The sequence below is a fragment of the Musa acuminata genome, chromosome BXJ2-11 (genome assembly GCF_036884655.1).
Source record: "Musa acuminata AAA Group cultivar baxijiao chromosome BXJ2-11, Cavendish_Baxijiao_AAA, whole genome shotgun sequence".
NCBI classification, from domain to species: Eukaryota; Viridiplantae; Streptophyta; class Magnoliopsida; order Zingiberales; family Musaceae; genus Musa; species Musa acuminata.
The window spans coordinates 5,783,391-5,808,687 of NC_088348.1; the positions used below are offsets into that span (position 1 = coordinate 5,783,391).

Sequence of the window (25,297 nt, forward strand, 5' to 3'; positions counted from 1 at the left end):
TATGCTAATAATAATAATAATAATAATTAAATCTTAATTAATTTTATTTTAAAGCATTAAATACGTAAATTTGATCTAATATAAGTTAAATTATAATGATATCATCATTAAATATATTAATTACACTATTAACATAAATAATTATCCTTAATTATTCCTATTTCATCACTCTAAATATATCAAACATTTTGATAGCCATTAAAGATATTTAATTAATCAAATATGAGGTAAATTTTGATATCATCATAATTAAATATACTAATAATATTATTAACATAGTTAATTAATCTTTAATTAGTAATCTTTCATCGTTTTAAACATATCTAACACACTAAATTAAATAAAGGTTTAATGGATGATGCAAGACCCCATAATCAGAATATGATTAACGATTGAGATCTAAGGGATCTATGCCACCAGACGGTTGGGTGATCCTGAAGGTGTCTGACAGACTTCCCCAATAACTCTCACTCCCTACCACTGCAGGAAAAAACTGACAGAAACCTAATTAAATAGAATATTATTTTGTACTCGGTTAAGACTTCAATTTGACTCGAGAGTAGCTCTATCCTAACATATGCAATCCAAGAGATGATAATGGAATCACTCTTATGCCTAAAGCTCACAAATTAGGTGGACAAATGTGATGAACTCATCAAACTTATGAAGAGTGATTCTAACACAACTCCAGGAACAGTATTTTAGCAGAGACGGACCATTGTGTGAGAACACGCTATCAATCAGCACAGGCCAATTGCTTGAGAGATCCAACGAAATGATTCTAACAAAATACCAAATGACGTCCTTCTCAAGAACAAGATGTTGTCAGTGTTCTACTTACAATTGTAGACTACAGGATTCACCATGAGGAATTGAGCCCCAGAACCCGGTTCTTGGAGTGAAGAATGGCATCACTCGAACGCCCAGGAGTTCTCCTCCCGAACCCGTTCCTCATCCTCGGGCGTGAACTCATTTTCAATGTTGAAGATCTCACGGATCTCTTGTGGCTTCTTCCCCTTGATATTGTCGGCAATAGCTTGGGTAGTTAGATCCAGCAGTCCTTCAATGTTCAGATAGTTTGCAGCCTGAATGCATGAGGTAAAAGGATTAACACCTCATAGAATAGTACATCCTTGCCTTCTCTGGGTTTTACAAAGCATCTTTAGTTTAAAATGTTTCCTTCAATATACCTGAAAGCAGCATACTTGCATATTATGCAATTTTATAAGCTAAAAAAGAAAAATAAAACATTATTTAAGATTTTCTAGGCACCACAAAGTTGTTATGCTACAGGATATATGCAAATTTCTGATCATGTTCATTTTCCGAAGGGGTGATTGGAGGGGCCTCTACATTGTTCAGATATAGCATTCGACACAATTGCTCATGAGGCAATTTCAAATCATAAACGAAAGAGTGAAGAAATGATTAAGAGCATACAAACTCAAATTAGGAAGAACAGAACACACAATGAAAAGGCACTTGCATGGGTAGTTAATTACGGGATGGCTTGGACTTGCAGATGAGCCTAAACACAGTGCAAAGAGTCTTGGAGTGAAAAGCTTCATTTGCAGCTGCTAACCCTCACATGACACGTCAATAAGAACTAGAAGAATTTGCAATTGCAACCAATATGTATTAAGCTTGCTGTTAGGGTATATGACCCTTCGTCCACAAATGTGAGTTTAATATCAATCCTTTGGCCGTGTATGGATTATTTTGAACAGGTAATGTTGAAAAAGATCTTCTTGTTGAAAAGATATTGCCAATCCCTTCTAAGATCACTAGTATTCAATTTTGAAAGAGAACCTTTTTTTCCCCCCTATGAATCCACAGATCACCAGTATTCAGTGGATTAAATAAATTCTCCGTGTCATCCACCATAAGAAGAGTTAAGAACAACATCCCAAACAAATCAAGCCATCCTTTCCAATTTGCTCAGTAGCAATTCTTCAACAATATGATTGGTAGCAATCCATGAAATGGTTTTATCTGAACATCTGAAATTGCATTGGTGATTGACATCTAAAGAAAAGTCACGGGCCTTCTTGGGACACATAAAAGAACAGATTTTTGCTTTGTTTTAGTGATGACATAAAAGGCAGAGAATGCCCTTGAATTAATACAGCTTTATGGTGGAAAAGCTCCATGCAACTGACCTCAAATTGTCAGGAACTAAATATAGAGTTCAAAACATGTGTCAACATAAAGACTGATGACTATCGTTGTAAAGCACCTATAGCAACATAAATCAAACTTAAGTCTGTTAACTAAAGGTCTATGTCATAAGAAGGTTGTGATCCAACTTCTATAAAGAAGACTGATTACCATCAATTTCGTAAGAACTGTATGATTAGTTTCCTTCAGGAGTACATGAAGAATAACTTAAATGATTTTGTTTCCTTTTGTTATAAATCAGTTGGGAGAGTGTCACGATCTGACTTGATGGACATATTATAATGAAACTAAATGACATTATGAGATTTGAAATTCTAATTTAGACTTGATAAAAAGTGGGGACATATTTCCTTTTGTTATAAGTCAGTACGGACATATTATGACCCATTTAGACCTTGCTTTTGGTCTACGAAACTAAATGACATTATGAGACTTGAAACTTCAATTTCCACGTTACTGATCATATTACAATGATCGAGGCAGAAATATCATGGATTGGGAAATCGTACCATGATCACCGTTCCAATGGAGTAGACTGATTCCAGTTACTGTCGTTTGACCCTCACTTGGCTGCAGTATCCCTAAAGAAACTATATTTTGACTGAAAAATCTTAAGGGATGAATAGAGGGAATAATAACAGGAAAGATAGACATGCAATTTTCCTTCTGCAATGGAGTCCACAGATAACCTAAATATCTTCTCTTGACATTATAGAATTCTAAATTTTGATCTCCCACATGAACACTTCTATGGCAAGGATGCATAGACAAACTAGAAAGAAGAAATGGTGGAAAGAAGAATTTGCTCTACCAACCTATCATTTTATCTTTAGTTAAAAGAATCTAACCCACCTACCAAAACTCTGTCACAGGAGGAAAGTATAAAATATAATGCAGCATTTCTAGTAAAGAAGAACAAAAATCTAGTACCAAAGCTATCTAGGCAGCCGCCAGAGCTACTCCTAAAATAAGGACATGGTATTGAGTTTTCCCACAATAAAAAATAAATGTTGTAGAATCAACCACAGAAAAAAGGTATCTAACTGAAACGGAAAAAGCAAACAAAAACAAAGAAGGGCACGTTAATTAAGATAAATTTAACGCGAACCTACTCTATACCTTTTTTTTTTTTTTTTTTCCAATCACAGCACTCACATATCATAATTGCAATAGAAGAGCTAAAGATTTCTCTACAACCAAACAAGGGGATCATCAATTCCTCATAATGAAGAACCTAAAGCAATCGATATATTAACTCTGCAGAAATGAAACACGAACTAAAAATACGAGGAGAAAACAGAAAGGTATCTCACATTACTGATGTCGACCAGGGTCGCCAGGTCGACGTTGACGAACTCAGCGTCCCAGGACTCGAGGTCCTTGTCGACGCCCCCCAAGACTTTGATGAAGGACCCGACGGCGGCATCGACGTGCTTCTTGCAGTACTCGAGCACCTTGACGAGGATATCGGAGGTGACGTTGTAGAGGGTGATGCCGCCGTCGGCGCAGTCGTCCTCGATCACGTGCTTGATGGTCTGCGACTCCATGGCCACGGCCTCCTCCACCTCGAACACCTCCCCGTCCGAGCTCCTCAGCTTGATCGTCCTCGCCATCGCCGCCCGCCCACCGCTCCGATCGAAAGCTAACAGAAAACAAACTCTGTTTTGGGGATGTTAAGAACTAACTCATTCATCGATGGGATTAACCACTTGATAAATCCTAACAGCAAACTTGCTTCCATGAAATGGTTGGTTCAACAATCGCTTCGTGAAAGGTGGTCGCCAGAGCCCCGAAGCGGGTCCCACACAAAATTCATCACTTCTTTCAACAACAAAAAACTGGTAAACTCGAGGGTTGAGATACACACGAGTAGACGATGTATCTTTTTATAATCAATGTCCTGCTTCATCTCACGCGTCGTGATACTCTAGCGGGTCCCGCACGAAGTTCGTCGCTTCTTTCAATAAAGAAACAGGTAGCTTTAAGGGTTGCGTTTTAAACGGGTGGACGGTCCTGCTTCAACTACTCGAACTGTGATGGACGGTAGTAGATATGGCTCTGTTGCGGGTCCCACACAAAATTCATCACTTCTTACCATGAAAAACAAAATATCGTTCTATGATCGATCTCCTGCTTCATCTACCCGAACTGTGATGGGCGGTGGTAGATGTAGCTCTGTTGCGGGTCCCACACGAAACTCACCACTTCTTTCAATAAAAAAGCAGGTAGAAATGGTGGTTAAGTAAAAACGGTTAGACAAAATATTGTTCTATGATCGAACCGTGATAGGTGATAATAGATATGGCTCTTTCATCATATCATTCCCATCTCGTTGGCACTAAGAAAAGTAATCTCAATGAAATATTCTAATAATTCAAGTTCTGTATGCCTAAGTAGTTTCCAATTCAATTGGGATGAGAGCAATCTAACGAAATGGTACATTAATTATGATTTCATGATAGGGAAAATAAAAAGAAATGGTCTATATAAAATTTTATGTTCTATAGTTTTCACCAAAGATTCATTCATTTAATACGAATTAATCAAAATCATATCATGAGCCGTCCATTAGCGGAACAAGGTCGATCGAGTCGAAGGGTGCAGCACGAGATCTGCTTTGAGATTGTCGATCCCTGATTGGAAGATGATGGTATTTGGGTTCTCCCATTATCGAACCGCCCGTTCGTCGTCGGATGATGACGATGCAGCCGCTGCTTCCGGCTGCTGCGTCCTCCTCTTCTTTCTCCTCTCTCAACCTTCTCCGTCGAAACCCTAACCGGTCTAGGGTTTCTCCCAGGGCTCTTCGATGCAGTTCTTATCCGGATCTGGACCCGGAGTCGCCTCCTCCTCGTGGTGAGATTAGAGTCAACCATGCCGGGGTGCGGCTGGAAGAGAGGGTCGAGGTCGGAGCGGAGAAGACGAGGATCGATTCCTGGATCTCCTCTCGGATTCGAGGGGTCAGTCGAGCTCGGATTCAGTCGAGCATCCGCTCCGGCCTCGTCGCCGTCAACGGCCGAACCGTTAACAAGGTAATAAGAGCTCGAGTTTATAGTTCCATTTGTTAGCAATGATCGTAATAATCGAGTCTCATAATATGGGAATATAGGAAAGATAAGGTGATGGATTTTCTCAGCAAAAGGACAAGGAACACTTAGCATTTTCTAATTCATACATGGAACAAACAAATCGACTTGATCTTAATATATACTAGCATTTATTGTTTCAGTGAATTGTCATTATAATTTGATGTCCAAGTATATATTGATGTGTTCTTGTTTGTCGGTGTGCTTATTTTCTATTTGTATTCATCTTGGTAGGTTTCCCATATTATCAAAGGAGGGGACATGGTTAGCTGCATGATCTCCAAGTTGCAACCTTTGAAGGCTGAACCAGAAGATATGCCTTTGGATATTGTATATGAAGATGAGCATGTTCTCGTTGTCAACAAACCTGCACATATGGTAATTTGTTGTTGGTGTTGGTCAAGTTTGTTCATTTTATATTATTGATGGTATACTTTCAGCATTATTAGTATTTCATCACTGATTTAACCATGAAATGGAAGTGCTAAATTGAAATTGATATAGATGGGAGTTACAACATGGTTAGTTTAACTATGTTCGAGTGTTATATGTTAATGCTTCAAGATTTTCATATATTTCATTTGACTTTGGAGTATTCTTTTACATTCCTTTTAATTTTTTGAATTACCTATCACTCTCTACTAGACTAGCAAGCTATGACATCACACAATTATTATCTGGTATTCGCTTGCAAAGTTCCTTTGTAAGATGGACTCAAATTTTAGACAAGCCAACTTATGGGATCCTCATCTTTTGGTTATTGTTTGATTGTGGTACTCTTCAGGACATATCATGCCATCTTGCTTGTATTTATCTATAGCACGCCAGCACTATCGTATATGCATATAAGTAGCGAATTATTTAATAACAAGTCAGTTCATATTGGATTCAGAACTTGGATAGAAATCGTTCCTCGGAAATCTTACCATGATGATAGTTTCAATCACACAAACCTACAGATGTTCAATACAGATAAGATGTTGAATGTCTGGCTTGGAGAACAATTATTTATAGTACAATGTGATGCATCATTTAGCTTTGGTATGATGAATGATCCAAGTCATCTAAATCATGTTCTGATACCAATTGTGGGAGACATGTTGCCTGCACTACCAGGATGAACAAGGCCCTAAAATGTGATTCGCAAACTTGTTTATATAGCACTATATCGATGCTTTCTTGTTGAAAGAACAGAACAATAGGTCATTAGAATCCTTTGTGAGAGAGAATAATACACTTATGATGATCCATTCAAAAGCACTACTTGCTGTAAATACATTAGCTATAGAAAATAAGTTATTGTAACACCTTTCTTTATATGTAGTTATCGAGTGTAACTGAGAGAGAGATATAACAATAGCCTTTGATCAGTCCTAGTGAGAATCAAGTTTGGTGGTTTTTGGTTTCATTATCAACACATTTGTAGAATTGTCTCATTGGTTAGTGATGCCTTCATCTTATGGAAGATGAAATGTTTGTACAAACTTCATATAGCAATTTATATTATTTTTCCAATTTATCTTAGAAATTTGAATGTATGAATAACCATTGAATTGGCATATACTTTTCACTCTTACTGCATACGTTTTGACAATGCATTTATTCTTTTCAATTTTAAAATTGTGCTTACTGTTTTTTGTTTTCATCTTTGTTTACCATTTAATTTGCAGGCCTTGTTTCTTTTAACTGATCCGCTGGTTTTTCATCTTAAGATTCTTAACTTTGCTTGTTATATGTGCCATTTTTAGGTTGTTCACCCAGCCCCTGGAAATGCTAATGGGACACTAGTAAATGCTATTCTTCACCACTGTAGGCTTCCAATAAGAGCATTTGCAAACAATATCCAAATTTCTGACACTGAGGAATGTTCTGAATCATCTGACAGTGACATTGAAGAAGTTTGTGCTGATCAGTCTTCCATGGAAGAAGTGGGCATAGAAAATTATGAGGCTCTTGTTCGACCTGGTATTGTGCACAGATTGGACAAGGGGACAAGTGGACTTCTTGTTGTAGCCAAGGTGAGCAGCAATTTCTGGAGATATATGATAGTTGTCTGCTGATATCCTGTTGAGCACTTTCTTTTTTTCTATAATCCATGAGATGGACTAGGAATTAACATGCTGCTCCAAGCATGTTCCAACAGACCCATGTTTGAGATGCATGGTAAATTGTGTATGGAGTATCTCCACTTATGACTGGATCAGCATCTGCATCCATATTTTAGACTAATTGAAATTACTAGGAATTCCTTTTCTCTATAGGACAATTTGTACATGGTGGATAGCAGTAAATTGCAATGTATTGGCTACAATGATCTACAAGTTCTATTGTTAGAAGTTCAACCCTTCATACTCTTCATTTGAACTGCATAGTTGCTTGATACGAAATATCTAACAGTTCATTATTTGCATCATTGTTTTTGGATTGCTATTACATGGCACTTCATTACAAGTCAGATTGTGAAAATAAAACGTGGCTTTCATATTATTTTTTTAACTTTTTGGTGACAGGATGACCATTCCCATGCCCACCTAGCTGAGCAGTTCAAAAAACATACAATCCATAGAGTATACATGAGTCTTACTTCTGGAGTTCCTAATCCAAGTTATGGAAGGATAGAAATACCCATAGCTCGTGATTCTAACAACAGGATTCGGATGGTTGCTGTTTCTGGTTTGAATAACAGTAGACATGCTCGCTATGCTGCTAGTAGGTGATTGATGTAAATTCTTTTCTTGATCATCCATTCTGCTTCCAATCTATATAATGCATGTTGTCTTATAATTGTTTAAGATTTCTTTACAAAATAAATTAGAGAGAGGCTACTTGGAAATGTAAGTAATGGAGTGACTACCAGTCTTCTCTTCCCTAATTCTGATAATGGGATCAATTGAACACTTGAGAGTATTGACTCTGATCTCTTTGTTATTTTCAAAAGTAATGCTGCTTTTTGATTGAAAGGAGATTCTTTAAACTATTATTTGCTTTAGTTAATTGATTACTATATTCTACTTTTATATATATTGAAATGACAAGAAAGCGATGAAATACTTTTGAAACCTTTACTTGGGCATGCTTCGCTTGAAAGAAAACTTCAAAGCATGATGTTGAGCAAGAGCTGCAATTGTTGGTCACACAATCTTAAGCTCTAAGCAGTAAGCAGGATTAACTTTCTGAGGATAAAAAAACCTGAAGGTTTCATTAATATGATAACCAGCATTCATTAATATGGAAGTTTTTGTTTATCTTGATTATCAATTCAAATTTGAGCTAATATTACCTTTTTGTTAAACCGAAACAGTCCGAAAGTGCAAAATTTTTCTACAAATGCAACTAAAGTTGATTCTAGAACACTCAGAGCAAACTTAGGCAAAGAAAGAACTGCAGAATTTAAATTGAATTTGCATCAAGGAAATTGCCTGAAAGAAGAAACTTGATCAGGAATAATCCATTGGTTGAACGGAAATCACATTCAACCAGCTAACTTTTCCAACTCTTCGAGGTATGACAATTGAATGGGCATGTTCAGAAGAAGGATGTTTGAAAAAATTGTTGTTCTACCATAAACAGTTATCAGTTGCCACTTTCAATTGAAAAGAAAATAAAAACAACAAACTATATCATTACTTTAATAAGCTGTTACTTCTAAGCTTTGATTCTTTATTTGCTTTTATGTATCTGGGAATTCCATCTTTGATGAATTTGTGTTGTTAAAGTTTTTTATTATTTAAACTCCCAATGTGATATTTCAGAATCTATTTTGATTTTATTTTGCCGCATGTCTTTTAATTGTTGGAGAAATGTTTCTTGATGCAGAAACAAAAGTATTGTTATATTCAAGGGCATTTTGTTGTTAAGATTTCAACAGGCTATAAGATCATACAAGGCCTTGATGGCCTATATGTTGGTATCTGTGTTCTTCAGGCTAGGTCTCATTGTGCGTGTTTGTAAGATAACTTCTCACTGTGATAGGCATGGGGACATGTTTAATGTGGTAAATAAAAATATGTTGCTCCCACACATTCATCACAATCTTTGTTTGGTGCCTGTGAAGAGCTATCCTTTGCAGTCTACTATAACCCAGGTTTTTTTTTTATATAAATTTTGCATCGAAAGTATCATTCACATTTGACTTGTTGATTTTAGGTACAAGGTAATTGAGGATTTCATGGGCGGTGGGGCAGCTCTGGTGCAGTGGAGACTGGAAACAGGTCGCACTCATCAGGTATAAATATGTGGACTGTTTTTCGCATTGAAAAGGATACTTCATGGATAAAATTATAATTTTAGTCACTGACGTTGATCCAATTTATATTCCTATTCCTATACTTTTGTAAGATAAAAGGATCCATTATATGCTTTTTAGGAATTTCCCATAACCTTTAATTGAAGTTCCTTTACAAGGCCATACAAAAAACCATTTCATTACTCGTTTGATTCATCAAAATTGGCAATAATCATATTAGACTCAACCTGGAATACTTTTCATTAAATCTAACATCAATGTGCATTACTTTCTCTGGGATACACATCTATTTTGTATGTTGTAATGCTTCCATTGCCCAGTAGATACGTGCACATGCAAAGTACCTTGGAATTCCCCTGTTGGGCGACGAAGTGTATGGAGGTACGAAAGACATGGCTCTGTCACTTCTCAGACCAAGAACTCCTCCAACTTACCATGGCCACCTGTCAAACATAATATCGAAATTGCAAAGGCCATGCCTCCATGCTTTTTCAATAGGGTAAGGATCTACTCCAAACTCATTTGATGTTGATACTCTGCATCTCTATGCTTACCAACTTCATGTTTTCTGTTGCTTTATAGATTTAAGCATCCTCACACAGGTGAATTCCTACAATTTTCATGCCCGCCACCTGATGATTTTTCCAAGGTATTGGATCAGCTCCGATCTATATCTGACTGTTGTGCAAAGATTTAGGAGATGGAAGCGGACCAGGTGTGTGACAGCATGAGAACTTGATCTCTATATCAGAATAATGTGGTGGTTACTTGATGCAATTGTAGAACAGTTGTGATAGTATTTGCTACAGTCTCAAACTAACTTTAATTCCATACCAGAATTGGATTGTGAGGAGTGAGCCCGAGGCATCAATATGACATTTGGATGACAACATAACCCCAACACACAAAGTTGTTTTAAGTTGTTGGCCAACATCAATATATTTGGTTTGATGGTCTTGCGAGACTGAGCTTTTTGTATCTTGTGGACCATACAAGATAAAGGCGGTGAACTATGCATGTGGATTGGATTGGCAAGTTTAAGGCTCCAAATACATGATGTAGTGGCTATGTGAGTTCCATGGTGCACCCACCAAAGATCTACTGATGATGTCATATGCATTCACAGTGAATTCGTATTCCTAAAAGATCTACTGCTGGTCAGTGAAATGTTGGAATTTGAAACTAACTTTGTGTTCATATAATTTTATGTTAACGATACATTTGATATATATTTTTTGATTTGTATATGCATGTAATGGCGGAGTCCAAACTCTTGCATCCGTGTCCATCTATCTCGAAACCTTCTCTTTCCTGCTTCACCTGTCGTGATAGGGAAAACATCTGATAGAACAGTCGGATCATGACAGTCGCTCTCTCATTCCTCGAACTCGGCGTGATGATCAAGTCCCTGACATGATTTGTTGTTATGATCGTCCATCACCGGCTTAGGACACCTGAACTTGATCTAAGTGGGTCGGGTATATATATATATATATATATATATATATATATATATATATATATATATATATATATATATATATATATATATATATATATATATATATATATATATATATATATATATATAATTCAACTCCCAAGTCATCTTTGTGTTTGAATATTATACCTCCTCGTTAAGGAGAAATGCATACTTCCCAGATATCCTAGACATCCATCATAGGCATGTGTGGTCTGTGCCCTAACTGTCAGTTCATATTTCAACAGAATTAACTGTATTTCTTGTAGCATATACTGCATGAGCTAAAGATTAACTCCACATATCTTTATCACAAGTCCATAAAGGGTATCTAAAAAGTTAGGGCAAGCACATCATTACACAAAAACATGAGAATACATTAGAAAAGGAGATACTAAACCAAGTTGAACGATGTCATTGGTGCAACAGCTTTATATGGCATTATCGACAGATGTATCTCACTTATTTCCCGATATAAGCTTACAACTTATGTGATATCAACAAAGGTAAGAACCTGTCCCCAACGTTCATCATGATCCTGTGCCCAAGTCTGATTTCACAAGGATGAGTTGTGCTTGAGTAGCACATAGCCAGAGAGGACAGCTCGGTTTCGCTCCTTCACCTTAGTCTGATATATGACTCTGCAAATGCAAATTCTGGTTTGGGTTAACAGATATTGTGTACACTAAGATAGAAAACATAATGGAACAAAAGACACAATAGAAAACTTGCCTTGAGCCTTCAAGCCACATCTCTGTCACTAAAGTTTCTCCGGGATATACATGTAAAAGAAAACGACCAAAGATGTTTCTCACTGTCGTCTGTTCCCCATTGCAAATACATTTTATGATGGCTCTGACAGCAAATCCAAGGGTACACAAGCCGTGCAGTATTGGGCGAGCAAACCTTGGAAGTCAATATAGGTCATTCCTTTATATGTCAAGAAGATTGATCACAAATAAAAATTACACTAAAAGCTTTTGAAACAACTGGGAGACTAGCTAATCATCATCAATCAAAAACTTGGATATATGAAACTTTACTATAAAGTAAGTTTTTGTTTCAGGAAGAAAAATACCATAGATATTTAAGATAGGCAATAACCAAAAAGAAAAAAAAGAATGGATAAGAGAAATGATTAGGCATCCAGGGCCGCACTGTGACCACCTGAGAACAACTAATAATTTTCTATTACAGTTCACTGAGATCTGTTACAACTAGATCAGGTCTCATCTAAACGTGCTCTTTCATTGTGACACTATAAATCATTAAAAGTAGTTGAGTTAGTGGTCATAATAGCAACATTATTCCACTTATCATAGAGCAAAGAAGAAAATAAGAACATTAAAAACAAAAACAAAATATTGAACCAAGGGCAAAAAACATAGTTTTATAGCTTACCCTGCAGCCTGTGCTATCATTGGGTCTGCATGGAGAGGATTGTAATCACCTGATAACCTATATAACAGAGCCTGCGATTGCATCGTATAAATGTATAAGTTCATTTAACAGGTAAAAGAAAGGCTTGAAGTTCCCTGGATAATGGTCATTAAATTAGAAAAGAATGTTCCATTATTAACTGGCTGTAACAAAAATGTTGAGACATGTCTGCAACACAAACTGACATATCAACAACTGAAATGGGTCAGCATCCTGATGACAATACTTGGCAAGGAGACAATTGGGTACAAGGATATGCAGGAAAAGAATAATAAAAACCGATGGTACTTGTGTTGCAATTTTGTGATAATGTGGCTATTGGGAGTTGAGTTCATAATAAGCACTAAAATCATAAAAATATCCACTTCTTATATTGTTATGTTGTTTGATATAGGGAAAACAACATTATTAAAGTCTAACAAGTATCTGACTCATATAACACAGATGTATCTGATAGCTTATGAGTATTAATGCAAAAGTGCATGTAACACTCTTACAGGTATAGCTGTTACAGAAAAAATCTCATCACATGAGGATATATCAGAATTCACAACGTTGCAAAGTGACTCCTTCTTGTAGTTCATTATGTCACAGACCGGGATACCATTTATATTAAACTATGTTAAGACATGCTCATATTCGACTTTATCAGGGATCACAACTGTATAATTCTTATGTGCTTAGCTACAGTTGTAACACTGCTAGAAAAGTTTACACCTCATTGAACCAATCGTCTACATGGGAAATGCTAAATGGTAAATAACTAAGCAGATGCAAAAGAAAATGCATCCAGTACATAAAGTCATATGACATAACATATTAATGAAAATTAGCAAAAAATCATCACACATGTCCACTTACCTGAGAACTTATCAATAGACATCAAGAATTGGCTCCTCAGATATAAGAAACCACATTACGGAGGAACATATTATGAGAAATGAAATGCAGTGTGCATAAATTCAATAAAGAAAACAGAACAAATTAGCATATGTAAGATCCCATATACATAGTCAGCAATCTCAAATTCTCAAGTAAATCTATGCATAAGTAATATATCCAAAGTATTGGAAAAATCAACGTTGGTACAATGGCTCATGCAACAATCAATCTGTTGATCAAAGTAACAAACCTGAGATTGTTGGATAGTATCTTCATATACTACAGTAGGTTGATGTTTGGGAACTGAAACATGTAAAATCTGATTATCTGGGTAGGTTTTATATGAATATGGATGAGATGAGCTTGAAAAACCTCCAGAACCACGCAAGTAGATTGTGCTTCTGCAGAAGACAGGTAGTTTAGAAGATGTAGCTCAAAAGCTGCCACTTGGTAGTGTAACCATTGGCATCCCACTGACCTGTTCATGCACAATGCTTCACCAGATTCTTTCAAATAACTTGTAGTTTCAAGCTCAATAATAGTCGCTTTGCCTGTACAAAATTTACTAAAGTTCATGTAACTATAACATAAATCCAAAATCTAACATAATTTACTACATGTTTAAGAAATATCGATTTCTTTCCATAAGCATGATAAGAACAAGGTGGAACGTATTCCCATATGTCACAGGACAAGTGAAAAAATAACTGAAATAAGCAGTTCCACTTCGACAGAGTAATTTGCAAGTAGAAAAAGTTAGAAACACTAGAGCTGAAGATCAAACAAGAATAAAACACACCTTTGTCATGCAAGCCGGCAATTGCTACCTTATTTACAATCTGGGGGAAGAAAACACGAGCGTAAATGCTATAGTGCTTACTGGATGTCAAACCCGTGAGTTGGCAACTAAAGTAAACTACATATAATTGACAATTTAGATGACTGAAATCTTACAGAGCCACTTGAAGGTAGAGGCCGAAAGATTTCTATGTATTGTTGACCATGCAAAAGAAGCCTAGGATCATATCTGCATAAAGAATGCAACATTTAGTTAAGCAATGCAACAATAGAACAAATTTTTGGATCAACTTGAAATGCTAAGACAACAATATGCTAGTATTATCAATAATCAATAATATAAATAATATACATGGAAATTACTCACTGCAGTCCACTAACTTTTTCAAGTCCAAGACCTTCTGCAAAAGGAAAGAGAGCCGCAAAAGTGGGCAAAACCTGCATTTTCATGATTTCAATAAAGAGAAGTAATTTGTATCTTCAACCAGAGTAAGCACTGCCCAAGATGCAAGATGATGTAGACTTCAGAGACTAATAACATGTCATAGATTTACAATGATCTGAAGGGCTTAAATCTATTATTCATAAAACAAAAATGGAATAAATAAGCAAACCAGTGAAAGCAATAAGTGTCACAGCAGCACCACCAAACATAAGGGAAGGCTTGGTACATCTGTTCATAATCACCCTATAAATCATGCTCTATCTGTAGTTTGATTGATTCAGTTATAAGAGTCTTCAACTCAAACACTATTGACTATGACTCTAATTTACAAATTTCCAAGGATCCAATTTATTCTATATGTTCAATGTTGCCTTCCTTTTTACAAGAACATTTTATACTGCTCAAAACGTACACTACAAGCAACGAAACATCCATCTAAACCACAGCTAAGACTCATTAAGATGTTGACCAAAACTTAGGAAAATAGATTATCGAAGCACTTGCCTCCATTTACGTATTGTTTTGCAGTAACTATTAATAGAAGCAAATTTTAAATCCAAAGCTACAAAGAACAACTCTAGAAGGCAAGGATTTACAATACCATAAATTTGCAATTAAATAGGATGCACAAAACTTTGTGTCTAATTGAAGGGTTAGACCTCCTCCATTACTTTTAATAAACAACAACAATCGAGCCTCTAGCAGAGACACTTTTACCTCTAAACAAGTGTCGAACATGTTACACAAAACCCAATCGAAGTATGAGACGAAGAATAACTCTACAGAAAGCTTCCAAATGTAACCTGGATGGACTTTTGCCCGTTCCTATGGTAAACGTAGTTGAGCTCCTTCTCGTCCACTGCATCTCCAGCGCATGCTCCGACCCCCAAAGCATAGAGCGCCGCATCTCTATTCGCAACAGAGACGACGACGACAATAAAAAAGAAGTGACAATAAAGAAAACGAAATAGAAAAGGGAAAGCATTTTATCGAACAGGAAGAAGGCAAGTAAGCCGAGAGACGCCGGATCTTGACGCATCGAACAAACCTTTCAGTATAGCAAAACGAAGTCTGCGGGAAATAAAAGGAAGAAAGGATCAAAAGAACGAAACCGACATCACCAACCAAGCGACCAAATTCCTCGAGGACAAAAGCCTCGAGAAGAGAAGTGGGATAGATCACCTCGGAGAACTTGTGAGAGATCACCAGATCGGGATCGATGGCGGGCGCCGAGCGATCGGAACTCGTCATGGCTCGGTCTCCTCGAGGAACAAGAGAGAGAACCCGTGCAACACTCTTAACAGATCGAGGAGACGGAAACGAATAGCGATCGCGCCGCCACCGGTGAAAGAAATATCGCCTGCGGATTCAGTGGACTACGCCAAACGCAGTACACTGAATTCCACCAGTCATGGCCTGCGATCCGATTACGTGTAAAGCTCCACATTTCTCCTCATCAAAAAAATCTAATAATTGTTTATACTTATTAAAAAAAAGCCAAACTAAAATATTAATTAAATGTCGAAACTCGAAATAGTTAATTATTATATTAATAAATAACATTTCTTATTTTCAGTTATAATTTAAAACATATTGTATAATGATTAATTTTTATATATTAATTTAAATATTTTAAATTATTTTCTCCAACAATTTCAATCTTTTTTTTCATTATCAAGTAAAAAAAAAAAAGAGTACATCCTCCATAGAAGAGAACACATAAAATTGAAGAGAATCGATCAATCTCTCTTGCAAACAAAATACAAACTATTATGAACTACTAATTCTCGATCAATTTATGCATTGCTTAGCCTCTCGATCCACATGAGAGTAATTACATCGAAAACAATCTCTTCATCCGGCTCGATCAATAGTCTTAGCACTGCCTCATACTTCGCACAAAGAGACCTTCTTTGATAGCAGCTGTTTCATTTAAGATGTTCTCCTTAGCATTCCCCTGCAAGAACACATTAATGAGTCCTTATGATGAACCATAGGTCTCCTTCCGCCGATTGCTCCCATACGAGTTCAGTTTATATCAGCCATTTGACCATGACATGAATCACTATTTCTGGGTAGGCCAAAGAGCTTCTGTAGTACCCATGTTGGCTGCGTCACCGTCCGCAGGGGCATACCGATCCGACTGCACGTCGGAGCTGCCGCGATAGAAGCCGTCGTTTTCGCAGTGGCCGTACTTGCTGCAGAATTGCCCGCCGGAGCACGACTTCCCTCCCGCTTCCGGTCCACATTGCTGGGCGACGCTGCCCAACGGCGAGGCCACGCTAAAGATGGCCAAGAACGAGAGCTTCGTCTTCCTTTATGGTCTCCAGGAATAGGAAACGAGGATCGGAAGATGGATTTGGAGGGTCGCATAGCTTATATAGAGTGGCTTCGAGTACTACCGCTGCATCATTGAAATCCCAAACGTATACCTTGGAGAGGATCTGAAGAAGACTTACGACTTCGAGACTGCTAATAACTTTGCACTGCTGCAATTACTATAATGTCAGTGCTGCTATGATTACGAACTACGACAACTCATCGAAGGACTGTCAAAAGAGCCATCAGTTTCAAGGGGACATGGCCACATGCCACAGAGCTCAACCAAGAATCTTGGTCATGTCCTCCCTGAATACGTACAATGAAAAGAAGTAGCCACCTATTTGCTAATCTCATGCCGCGCCTCACAAATCAGAGGCTGTGTTGTCCCCCTTTGCATCATGAGGTGACTCCACCAAAATCCAAACATGCACCCTACCACAATGGCTGCTCTCTCAGTTCCAGCTAGATGAAAGCTCCACTCGCCACATGAAGTGTCCTTCCTTGTCTGTACCGTTCCCATTTATTAGTGCTCAAAGCACATCACCTTCTCCTGCATCTTGTGTCTTAGAGAGTTCAGCCATGCTGAGCCCAAAGAAGCTTATCAAGATGGTGAGGAAGTGGCAGAAGGTGGCCGGTTTGGGCAGGACCAGGAGAAGGATCATGACAGGGAAACCTGACGACAGTGTTGCTGCAGCGGTAGGGTCGTGCAGTGCTCCTCTGGTTGCGAGCAGAGGTCATGTCTTCGTGTACACGGCCGATGGCAAGCGCTTCACGGTCCCTTTGAAGTACCTAAGCAGCAAGATCGTCAGGGAGCTGTTGAGGATGTCGGAGGAAGAGTTCGGGTTGCCAACCGACGGCCCGATAACATTGGCTTGCGAAGCTGCTTCCATGGACTACATCATCGCCTTGCTCCGAGGGGGAATCACGAGCGACGTGGAGAAAGCCGTGCTTGCCTCCATCGCCGGTCGTCGGTGCACTGTCTCTGCGGTTCCACGGGAACCCCATCAACACTTGATCCTCTACGGCTTGTGAGGCAGATCTTGCTTTGTTATAATCAATGTAAAATCAATGTATATAATCTTGCTTTGTTAATAAATAGATTTTTATTTTACAAAAGATAAGCAATGAAGACGAATTGATATCGAGATTAATATGTTTTTTTGTGATTCTTAAAGTTTATGTTTTAGAAGGAATCATAGTATCAGAATAAGTTCTCCTGAGTAAAGAAATCCTTAAAAATACTTTGGGTGTTATTAAGTTTTGCTCTAAGGTGTTATGTTTGTACTTGGGATTGTTTAAGGCGTTGGACACTCGAGCAATATTCACATGCAAAGGACAATCTAAACCAATAGTTAACTTTGTGTAGTCCAAAACAGATATGCACAAAGAAAAAATTATTAGAAAAACAAACGTCCAATTAAAAAAAAAAGATAAACGAGACCACAAGCAACCCAAAATAATTAACTTTTTTTAAGCATAAGCCTCTCGAAAATAGTTTTAAGTGATCATAGACAAAAGGGGTTATGTATAGATTTAATGTTCACCTAACACTTTCGTTTACCAAAAAATAAACACACTAAAGAAATTATAACACTTTCGTTCACCTACCTTTGTGTTTTCTAAAAAGTTTATTTGAGTGAACGGAAAGATATAATATAATCTACATGTATGATATTTGTCGTTATATTGCAGGGCTCATGTCAATTTTATTCTCTTTTGTATCCTTTGATAGTAATGTTGGCTCATTTGGTCTTATCTACTAATTTATTGGGTTTCCTTAAGTGAATATTGATACTTTTGATCATACATTTGTTTGATTAAGTTTATCATAAGATATATTGGTACTTCCACTCAGAAGTCTGGCATTGTATCGGTAAGTTCGTCATAGCACTTCCTTATACTCACGATCTTACTTTTTGATGTAAAAGTTGATGTATATATAGAATATTTTCACTCCTAGAATCCATAACTCTTCTTATCGTCATGTTACTCATCAAAATAAAACCTCTAACAATTTTAATTATCCCTTTAAATGATCAGGGTTTCTAGAACAGAGTGAGAGAAAAAGATATAATTTTTTTTAAATTGATGCGAAAGATATACAAGAAAATTAAAAATATTATAATTAATCTCATATGATAAAAATAATAATTTTCTTCATAAATACAAACAAAAACTAACGAATAATATAATATTATATCGACGTTAGATAATCGACACACTCTAACACATACGTTACTCACTAGACCAAGTTAAAGAAAGCTGGCGTTAGGTAATCGACACACCATAATATATAGGTCACCTGACTGACTAGATCAAGTTTCATGATCTCTTGTCGTTTTCGTGGAAGGCATTTCGATGCTCCCACCAGAATGGAGAGATTAGTACAATATATTTGTTGTATACATACTCTTATCTACCATCTAACCCATAGAACAGGCTACTTAGACGTATATAGTAGCTTACCTGGATAACGTGGACATTTCAAATTACATCCTTTCTTCCGAGCCTCCTTTTAAGAAGGCTGGTACAAAGGGAGAAAAATAAGGTTGGTCATTCCACAAAGTGAATCAGCATATTTCAAGTAATAAGAAAATAAATTGACATCTAGACTCTGTCTGTAAAACCAAGTCGCAAGCACTAATCGGAGCACCAGCAGCCACACAAACTCAAGAGGATAACGTTGTCCCAAAGATAAATACACACCATGTACATCTACGTCATGGTTGACAATGTCATCTAAAGACAAATGGTAACAAGCTTGGACCTTGAGCAAGCAAGTGATTACCAAAGCACAGAGAGATATATCAGACAAAGAATTCCATGTGTGATTGTGATGGTTCAAAGAGAAAAAACCTACTCGCGAGACCCTTTGGAACGATGGATGGAAGGGATTGAATGGGAATTCAAAAGGCTGGTGGAAATGGAAATGATAAGGCACGCTGCTCCAAGAAGCTTCGCGGACTTCCTTCTCGTACCATCAGAAGGTAGCCGCCAAAGTCGACGGGAGGAACTCGAAGATCATCTGTGGCAAGTCTATATATGGCGAGCCTCCTCTTCTGCTTGGAGTGCCGGAAAATGAAGCTCCCTTTCGTGGTTATCTTTAGCTTGGGGTCACTGTTGGGCAGCCTCGCGCAACAGTGTGGACCGGCGGCAGGGGGGAAGACGTGCCTCGATGGGCTTTGCTGCAGCAAGTATGGCTATTGCGGGAGCACTTTCGCGTACTGTAATGACTCCGGGTATCTGTGCGGATCGCAGGCAGCGGGAGGGGTGTGCCCCACCTGGCAGTGCTGCAGCCAACATGGGTATTGTGGAAACACTTCGGACTACTGCGGCTCCGGCTGCCAGAGCCAGTGCGACGGTGGCTCCGGCAGTGGTGACTCCGACGCGCAGTGCGGATCGCAGGCAGCGGGAGCGTTGTGCCCCGACGGGCAGTGCTGCAGCCAGTACGGCTACTGCGGAACCACGTCGGACTACTGCGGTTCCGGCTGTCAGAGCCAATGCCCCAACCCCAACCCATTCGCTGGATATCGCGATCACTGTACTCTCTTTCTCTCTCTCTGTCTCTAAATACTGTGAATCCTCGTGCTCTTGTATAGATAAATAATGATCGATAATCATATTACCCATATGTAATTCCCTTGTTCTTTATTTAGATTTTACCTGAAAACTCTAATGCTCTATCAATTTCAGATGGATCAAAAAGCATCACTCAGAAAATTTTCATGTCATGCAGGTGTCTCACAAAAATCCACAACATGGACACACAAAGAGTTTGCATCCATCTCAATTTCAGTGATGCTCTGTGGGTGAAACTGCTTGGGTGCATGGAGCAGACAAGGTTTTAAATGTGAAATCGTCTGTGCACGGATCATTGTTCAATTTGCTTTCGTGTATGCTACGGAGTGTTTGTTTTTTCGTGTACGCTACGATAAGATGTATGGTGAGAAATCATGGAAGTGCATAAATCTTCGAGATATGTTTCATTGAAGTTTATTGATATATTCTTTCGATTTATATAGGTTAAGAGGGAGGATTTTCGTTAACAGAGTAACGAGATTTTCTTATACAATTGGGAAAATCTTAGTTGCTATCATGCCTCCGCAAGATGGTGCTCATGTCAAGGATGTCGATCTTGGATTGATTTAATTATAATAATTTATGGACGAGAGACCTTACGAGTGAGTCCGCTATTTAATCAACCATATGTACGTGAAAAACACATAGTTGATGTTGGACAACTTAATCTCATACGAAGTGAAAATCATACATTAATGAAACACTGGATTGACGCACATGTAAATAACTCTAACATTATCACAATATATTGTAGGAGTAGAAGTGGAGTTGATATCAAGTTCTTCGAGCAAATTTATGACCTAAATGAGTTCTACAGCGGCGGTGGCAATGACATGGTATTCAGTTTTAGTTATAGATTGTGCGATTATTTTTTTGCTTCTTAAAACTCCAATTGATTAATTAGCTCCAAAGAATATAATATATCCGATATGGATATTCTATCATTAAAGTTTCATACCCAATCACGAAAGCATAGAGATAAAGTGGGGAGTTATAACAAACAAGAAACCATCATTGAGGGTCTCGTTAAGATATCGCAAGATCCGTTTGATTGTAGACCAATATGTAATAGATGACCGATGCATGAATTGTGATAATTTATTGACTGCAAATGTGATGTTTGGGCGAGTGAGTACTTGTATTATATCCCCCATAGTGTTCCCACACAAGTAGTTATAAGATCAATCGCCTTTATCATATGGATATGTATACAATACACTAGTATGTCCGATTATCTCGATATCCCTCTCGAGTAACTTATGACCAAAATTATTTAGGGTATATGTTTAAAAGTGAATCGATTTTATTATCGTGAGCTCATTACTATCCAATTCTAATTGAACAAATTCATGAACATCATAATATATATATATATATAATAAATAATATAAAGTATAAAAATATAATAATAATAATAAGTAAAAAAGAATGTGTACTATGTTACACGTAGTATCACTCACATAATTGATTTATGGAGCAATTATAATCAAATTTAAAGTGTTCATAACGGGATTTGTTTAAAAGATGATCAAATTATGGTTGAAGTTGTCTTTTACTCCAATTTATTGAAATTAATCGATTACTCCGTCTTCGCGAATTATAAGATTCTTTCTAAAGTTTTAACCGAACTTTTATTCTCCAAATTATCTCCCATGAGCGACAACTAACTAAAATATCAAAGACAATAGAGATTGTGGTCTTGATGTACAAAGCTAGGGTAAAAGTCCCTTAGTGGCAATTAAAATAAATTATCTTGGGAAGCGTTTATCCATGTTTTACAAGTCTCAAACTTATTTATCATCCCTCCATATGCTTGCATCATTCATTCATAGTGAGCATTCATCTTATTTGACAAGAGAGCTACTGAATCAATATTAAGATAGATAATACTGATATGTGAGAGATTTAAAAAGACCTAAAAATATGGAATAAACTAAATTAGTTGGGTGTTGAGTTAAATTTGGGTGTCCAATAAATATATTGTAGATTAATCATGATTGAGTTGATATTAAGATAATAATGATATGTGAGAGATTAAAAATGAACTAATGAATTTGATTAATTCTAATCAATCGAGTGTCCAATATAATATAGATTAATTCTAATCAATTTGATTCAGACTCATTATTATCATTATGATTTTAGATTCTTAACATCAATGATATAAATAATTCAAAAAAGAGTGAGAACTGTTTGTGCATTCTTCTTAACGATAATGCATAAACCTTCATCTCTCTCATAAATCTCAGCAAGTCCATACATATATCATTGTGCATTTCTCTATGAAAGATTAATCCAAGGAAATCGCTAAGAGCTTGATATAACATAATTATACTGTAGAATCAGAGAAAGGAAACAACTTTCTTCAGATTGCTTCCAACAGCTCTTCTCGGTCACCGCATGGTCGAAGCGTATTACAGTAAGGGATGAACTTGGGGGAATAAGCGAATCCCCAGCAACCTTGCCACTTGAGTGCTCCTCCATCCTTTATATTGTAACTGTACATCGAGTCATATGTGGTGAAAACAAGTAGCGTGGTCGTCGTCGACACCTCAATCAGTTTGACGTAGTTCACAAAACACGGGTCTCCCGGAAACCCCATCTGGGACAAGCTTATCTCATGCATCTTCACCCATTCTACCGCACCGTCGCTTGTCTTCTTCAATAGCCACAGACCGATCACCCCAGAAGATGAGCTGTAATGGATCAGGCACAACGACTTCCCCTCCCACTTGGCTATTCCGAAAATTGCAAAGAAGTCGATGACTATTTCACTCGGCAGAGGGATGATTTGTGTGCGCTCCTCCCTCACGTCGAAGGTGACGACATATGGGCCAATCCTCGCGTACCACTTCGACTCTGATGATAACCAGAACACGGCGTCGCCGCAGACCACCGGGTCCTCCAAGTCTAGTTGCTGATGCCCCAAGTCGAGCTCCTTATCCATCGTCCACGCCCTAGCAACTGAGTCATAGACCCGACAGTGGTGCGATTTGCTCAATCCCCAGGTTTGTGTGAGGTAGACCAACTTGTAGTCTTTCATCACCCGATCTCCGTCGTTCATGAATCTTACCGCGATACCCCCCGGGGTACACTCACCCGGGGGGGAAGGGAGCCAGCATCGAGTCCCACGGGCCGGGTTGTAGACACATATGCCGGTGGTAGTAGCATCGAACCTTTCATATTTCTGATTCAAGACGAAGACAAGGCCACCAGCTGACCCGAGGATGATAGATTCCATATCGGCTATGAATTCGAGGTTACTACTAGGCACGCCGGCGTAGGGGTCAATGAGGATGATGGACTTCAAGAAGTTATCACTATGGATGATAAAGCCGGAGACGGTCTTATTGTAGCGTGATTGCGAAAGTAGGAAATGAGAATTTGACGAGAGCTGGCGAAAGGTCTTGCAAACAGGGAGGAGCTTGAAGAAGGCCTTCGCCGGAAGGTAGGATATGATCTCTGCGAGCACCTCATCTGGAAGGGGACAACTCCTGTTTCTGAGCTTCTTTGGACCACCAATAAGGTCAACGCTACAAGTGTTCTTGAGCGTGTCAACCATTATAATGCCGGAAGACTTGAAGGACTACGACTCTTCGTTATATGTGAAAGAGTCATATAGAGGGAGATATGTAAAGCGATAATAATGATTAGGAATTTTAGAGTGAGAAGGAATCCTTAATTTCAATTGAAAAAAAAGGTTCAAGGACTAACTAGTTTACATAAAGGGCAATTTTTCTAAAAAGACCTTTGTCTTTGTTTCCTTTTCCGCTTAGTGTCCTAATATTAATTTTTTTCCTTTGAAACTTCTATTATTCAAAATGATAAAGTGCCTATCTCGCTCTTTCCAAACATATTCAATTGAATAAACTAATTTGATTAAACCGGTTAACTAATCCAAAATTTGGACCATTACAAAAAGAAAATATCCAAAAATAAATAATATTAATATATATATATGAATAAAATTATTATAAAAATTTCTTTGACTTATAAACAAAATATTTAAAAATAAAAATAAAAATCATAATATTGAATTGAAAGTAAAATATAACATAATAATTGTATTTATATATTAAATATATAATAATATAATCTATAAGTTTTTAATTTTAAATAAAACCTCAAAAAGAATTACAAAGACCTAAATCATCATTTGTTCATATTTTAAGTCTTAAATAGGTATTTTCACTGATTGAAAATGTTGAATTTGTGTCACTCAACGATTGAAATCAGTAAAAATACTTATTTTAAAAGTGTTAAAAATATAAAAAAGACCATTTAGATATTTGAAAGCCATTTCCATGGCTTTTTCAAATTTGAAAACTTTTGAAAAAAGGTAAGAGGTGAATTGTGCTTATTTTTTTTAAGGGTTAAACTATTTTTGAATAGAACCCTAAGGTAATATAAACTTATTAACAAATAGTGTAACTCATGTCATCAAAATATTTTTCTCATAATTTCAAGAAATCTATTTTGATCATATTCAAGTAGTTTGTTTGCTTGTTGAGAAATCTAGGGTGACATCACATGACAAAGCGAAAGAATAGAAATAAAAATATTAAATTTTTATAAAAAAAAAGTTTTTTTTTATCGTGTGTGAAGATTAGTGCACAAAAGTCATAAAATAAAAAACTATGCATATAAGAAAAATGTGTTACCTACATATATGTGAGAGAGGATGAAAGATGTCAAGTGTCTTACTCTCTAGTGGTAATCCACATGGTAGGGGTTACGAAGACGCTCATCAAATCGTTGTCCAAATCTGACGCTCATCAAATTGCTATCCAAATCTTCACATATCCCAAATAGGGGTTGCTGCTAAGGAGGAGAAGAGGAGAGAA

At 37.3% G+C, this 25,297-nt stretch overlaps 6 protein-coding genes across 7 annotated transcripts; 3 read left to right on the forward strand and 3 right to left on the reverse strand.

Moving 5' to 3' along the window:
* Nucleotides 1-776: 776 nt before the first annotated feature.
* On the reverse strand, nucleotides 777-3,919 carry LOC135626800 (SKP1-like protein 1A). The gene is made up of 2 exons (XM_065132439.1): nucleotides 3,492-3,919; nucleotides 777-1,085 (listed from the first exon to the last, which is right to left on the reverse strand). Exons 1-2 carry the CDS (start codon nucleotides 3,789-3,791, stop codon nucleotides 912-914), a joined length of 474 nt encoding a protein of 157 aa, XP_064988511.1. The 5' UTR covers nucleotides 3,792-3,919; the 3' UTR covers nucleotides 777-911.
* A 911-nt stretch (nucleotides 3,920-4,830) lies between these two features.
* Nucleotides 4,831-10,736, forward strand: LOC103970611 (RNA pseudouridine synthase 2, chloroplastic). The gene is made up of 8 exons (XM_009384453.3): nucleotides 4,831-5,207; nucleotides 5,496-5,639; nucleotides 7,010-7,279; nucleotides 7,772-7,974; nucleotides 9,408-9,486; nucleotides 9,831-10,006; nucleotides 10,090-10,222; nucleotides 10,345-10,736. Exons 1-7 carry the CDS (start codon nucleotides 4,872-4,874, stop codon nucleotides 10,202-10,204), a joined length of 1,323 nt encoding a protein of 440 aa, XP_009382728.2. The 5' UTR covers nucleotides 4,831-4,871; the 3' UTR covers nucleotides 10,205-10,222; nucleotides 10,345-10,736.
* Nucleotides 10,737-11,272: 536 nt separating this feature from the next.
* Nucleotides 11,273-15,916, reverse strand: LOC103970614 (enoyl-CoA hydratase 2, peroxisomal). Of its 2 annotated transcripts, none has more exons than XM_009384455.3 (11): nucleotides 15,735-15,916; nucleotides 15,601-15,623; nucleotides 15,356-15,461; nucleotides 14,475-14,545; nucleotides 14,264-14,336; nucleotides 14,109-14,148; nucleotides 13,788-13,860; nucleotides 13,560-13,710; nucleotides 12,389-12,459; nucleotides 11,720-11,893; nucleotides 11,273-11,628 (listed from the first exon to the last, which is right to left on the reverse strand). In XM_009384455.3, the coding sequence occupies exons 1-11, from the start codon at nucleotides 15,801-15,803 to the stop codon at nucleotides 11,544-11,546; spliced, it is 936 nt and encodes a 311-aa protein (XP_009382730.1). In that variant the 5' UTR covers nucleotides 15,804-15,916; the 3' UTR covers nucleotides 11,273-11,543. The 2 variants fall into 2 exon arrangements, with proteins under 2 accessions (XP_009382730.1, XP_064990634.1); XM_065134562.1 differs by having other exon boundaries at nucleotides 11,344-11,628; nucleotides 15,548-15,623; nucleotides 15,735-15,799.
* Nucleotides 15,917-17,453: 1,537 nt separating this feature from the next.
* LOC135626346 (auxin-responsive protein SAUR66-like) lies at nucleotides 17,454-17,906 on the forward strand. Its single transcript, XM_065131575.1, has one exon. It carries the CDS (start codon nucleotides 17,454-17,456, stop codon nucleotides 17,904-17,906), a length of 453 nt encoding a protein of 150 aa, XP_064987647.1.
* Nucleotides 17,907-19,770: 1,864 nt separating this feature from the next.
* Nucleotides 19,771-20,876, forward strand: LOC135626820 (root-specific lectin-like). Its single transcript, XM_065132468.1, has 2 exons — nucleotides 19,771-20,415; nucleotides 20,611-20,876. The coding sequence occupies exons 1-2, from the start codon at nucleotides 19,917-19,919 to the stop codon at nucleotides 20,685-20,687; spliced, it is 576 nt and encodes a 191-aa protein (XP_064988540.1). The 5' UTR covers nucleotides 19,771-19,916; the 3' UTR covers nucleotides 20,688-20,876.
* A 1,942-nt stretch (nucleotides 20,877-22,818) lies between these two features.
* LOC135626348 (putative F-box protein At4g38870) lies at nucleotides 22,819-24,015 on the reverse strand. The gene has a single exon (XM_065131577.1). The coding sequence runs from the start codon at nucleotides 24,013-24,015 to the stop codon at nucleotides 22,819-22,821; it is 1,197 nt and encodes a 398-aa protein (XP_064987649.1).
* Between the last annotated feature and the right edge of the window lie 1,282 nt (nucleotides 24,016-25,297).

Excerpts from the sequence above, each read along its gene's own strand:
- LOC135626800 (XM_065132439.1), bottom strand. The coding sequence starts at position 3,791 with ATGGCGAGGACGATCAAGCTGAGGAGCTCGGACGGGGAGGTGTTCGAG. Across the intron at positions 1,086-3,491 it reads CCCTGGTCGACATCAGTAAT|GCTGCAAACTATCTGAACAT; the intron begins GTGAGATACCTT and ends TCATGCATTCAG.
- LOC103970611 (XM_009384453.3), top strand. The coding sequence starts at position 4,872 with ATGATGACGATGCAGCCGCTGCTTCCGGCTGCTGCGTCCTCCTCTTCT. Across the intron at positions 5,208-5,495 it reads ACGGCCGAACCGTTAACAAG|GTTTCCCATATTATCAAAGG; the intron begins GTAATAAGAGCT and ends TCATCTTGGTAG. Across the intron at positions 9,487-9,830 it reads AAACAGGTCGCACTCATCAG|ATACGTGCACATGCAAAGTA; the intron begins GTATAAATATGT and ends ATTGCCCAGTAG.
- LOC103970614 (XM_009384455.3), bottom strand. The coding sequence starts at position 15,803 with ATGACGAGTTCCGATCGCTCGGCGCCCGCCATCGATCCCGATCTGGTG. Across the intron at positions 14,546-15,355 it reads ACGGGCAAAAGTCCATCCAG|GTTTTGCCCACTTTTGCGGC; the intron begins GTTACATTTGGA and ends ATGAAAATGCAG. Across the intron at positions 11,629-11,719 it reads ATGTGGCTTGAAGGCTCAAG|AGTCATATATCAGACTAAGG; the intron begins GCAAGTTTTCTA and ends TTGCATTTGCAG.
- LOC135626346 (XM_065131575.1), top strand. The coding sequence starts at position 17,454 with ATGCTGAGCCCAAAGAAGCTTATCAAGATGGTGAGGAAGTGGCAGAAG.
- LOC135626820 (XM_065132468.1), top strand. The coding sequence starts at position 19,917 with ATGGCGAGCCTCCTCTTCTGCTTGGAGTGCCGGAAAATGAAGCTCCCT. Across the intron at positions 20,416-20,610 it reads CGCTGGATATCGCGATCACT|GTGTCTCACAAAAATCCACA; the intron begins GTACTCTCTTTC and ends CATGTCATGCAG.
- LOC135626348 (XM_065131577.1), bottom strand. The coding sequence starts at position 24,015 with ATGGTTGACACGCTCAAGAACACTTGTAGCGTTGACCTTATTGGTGGT.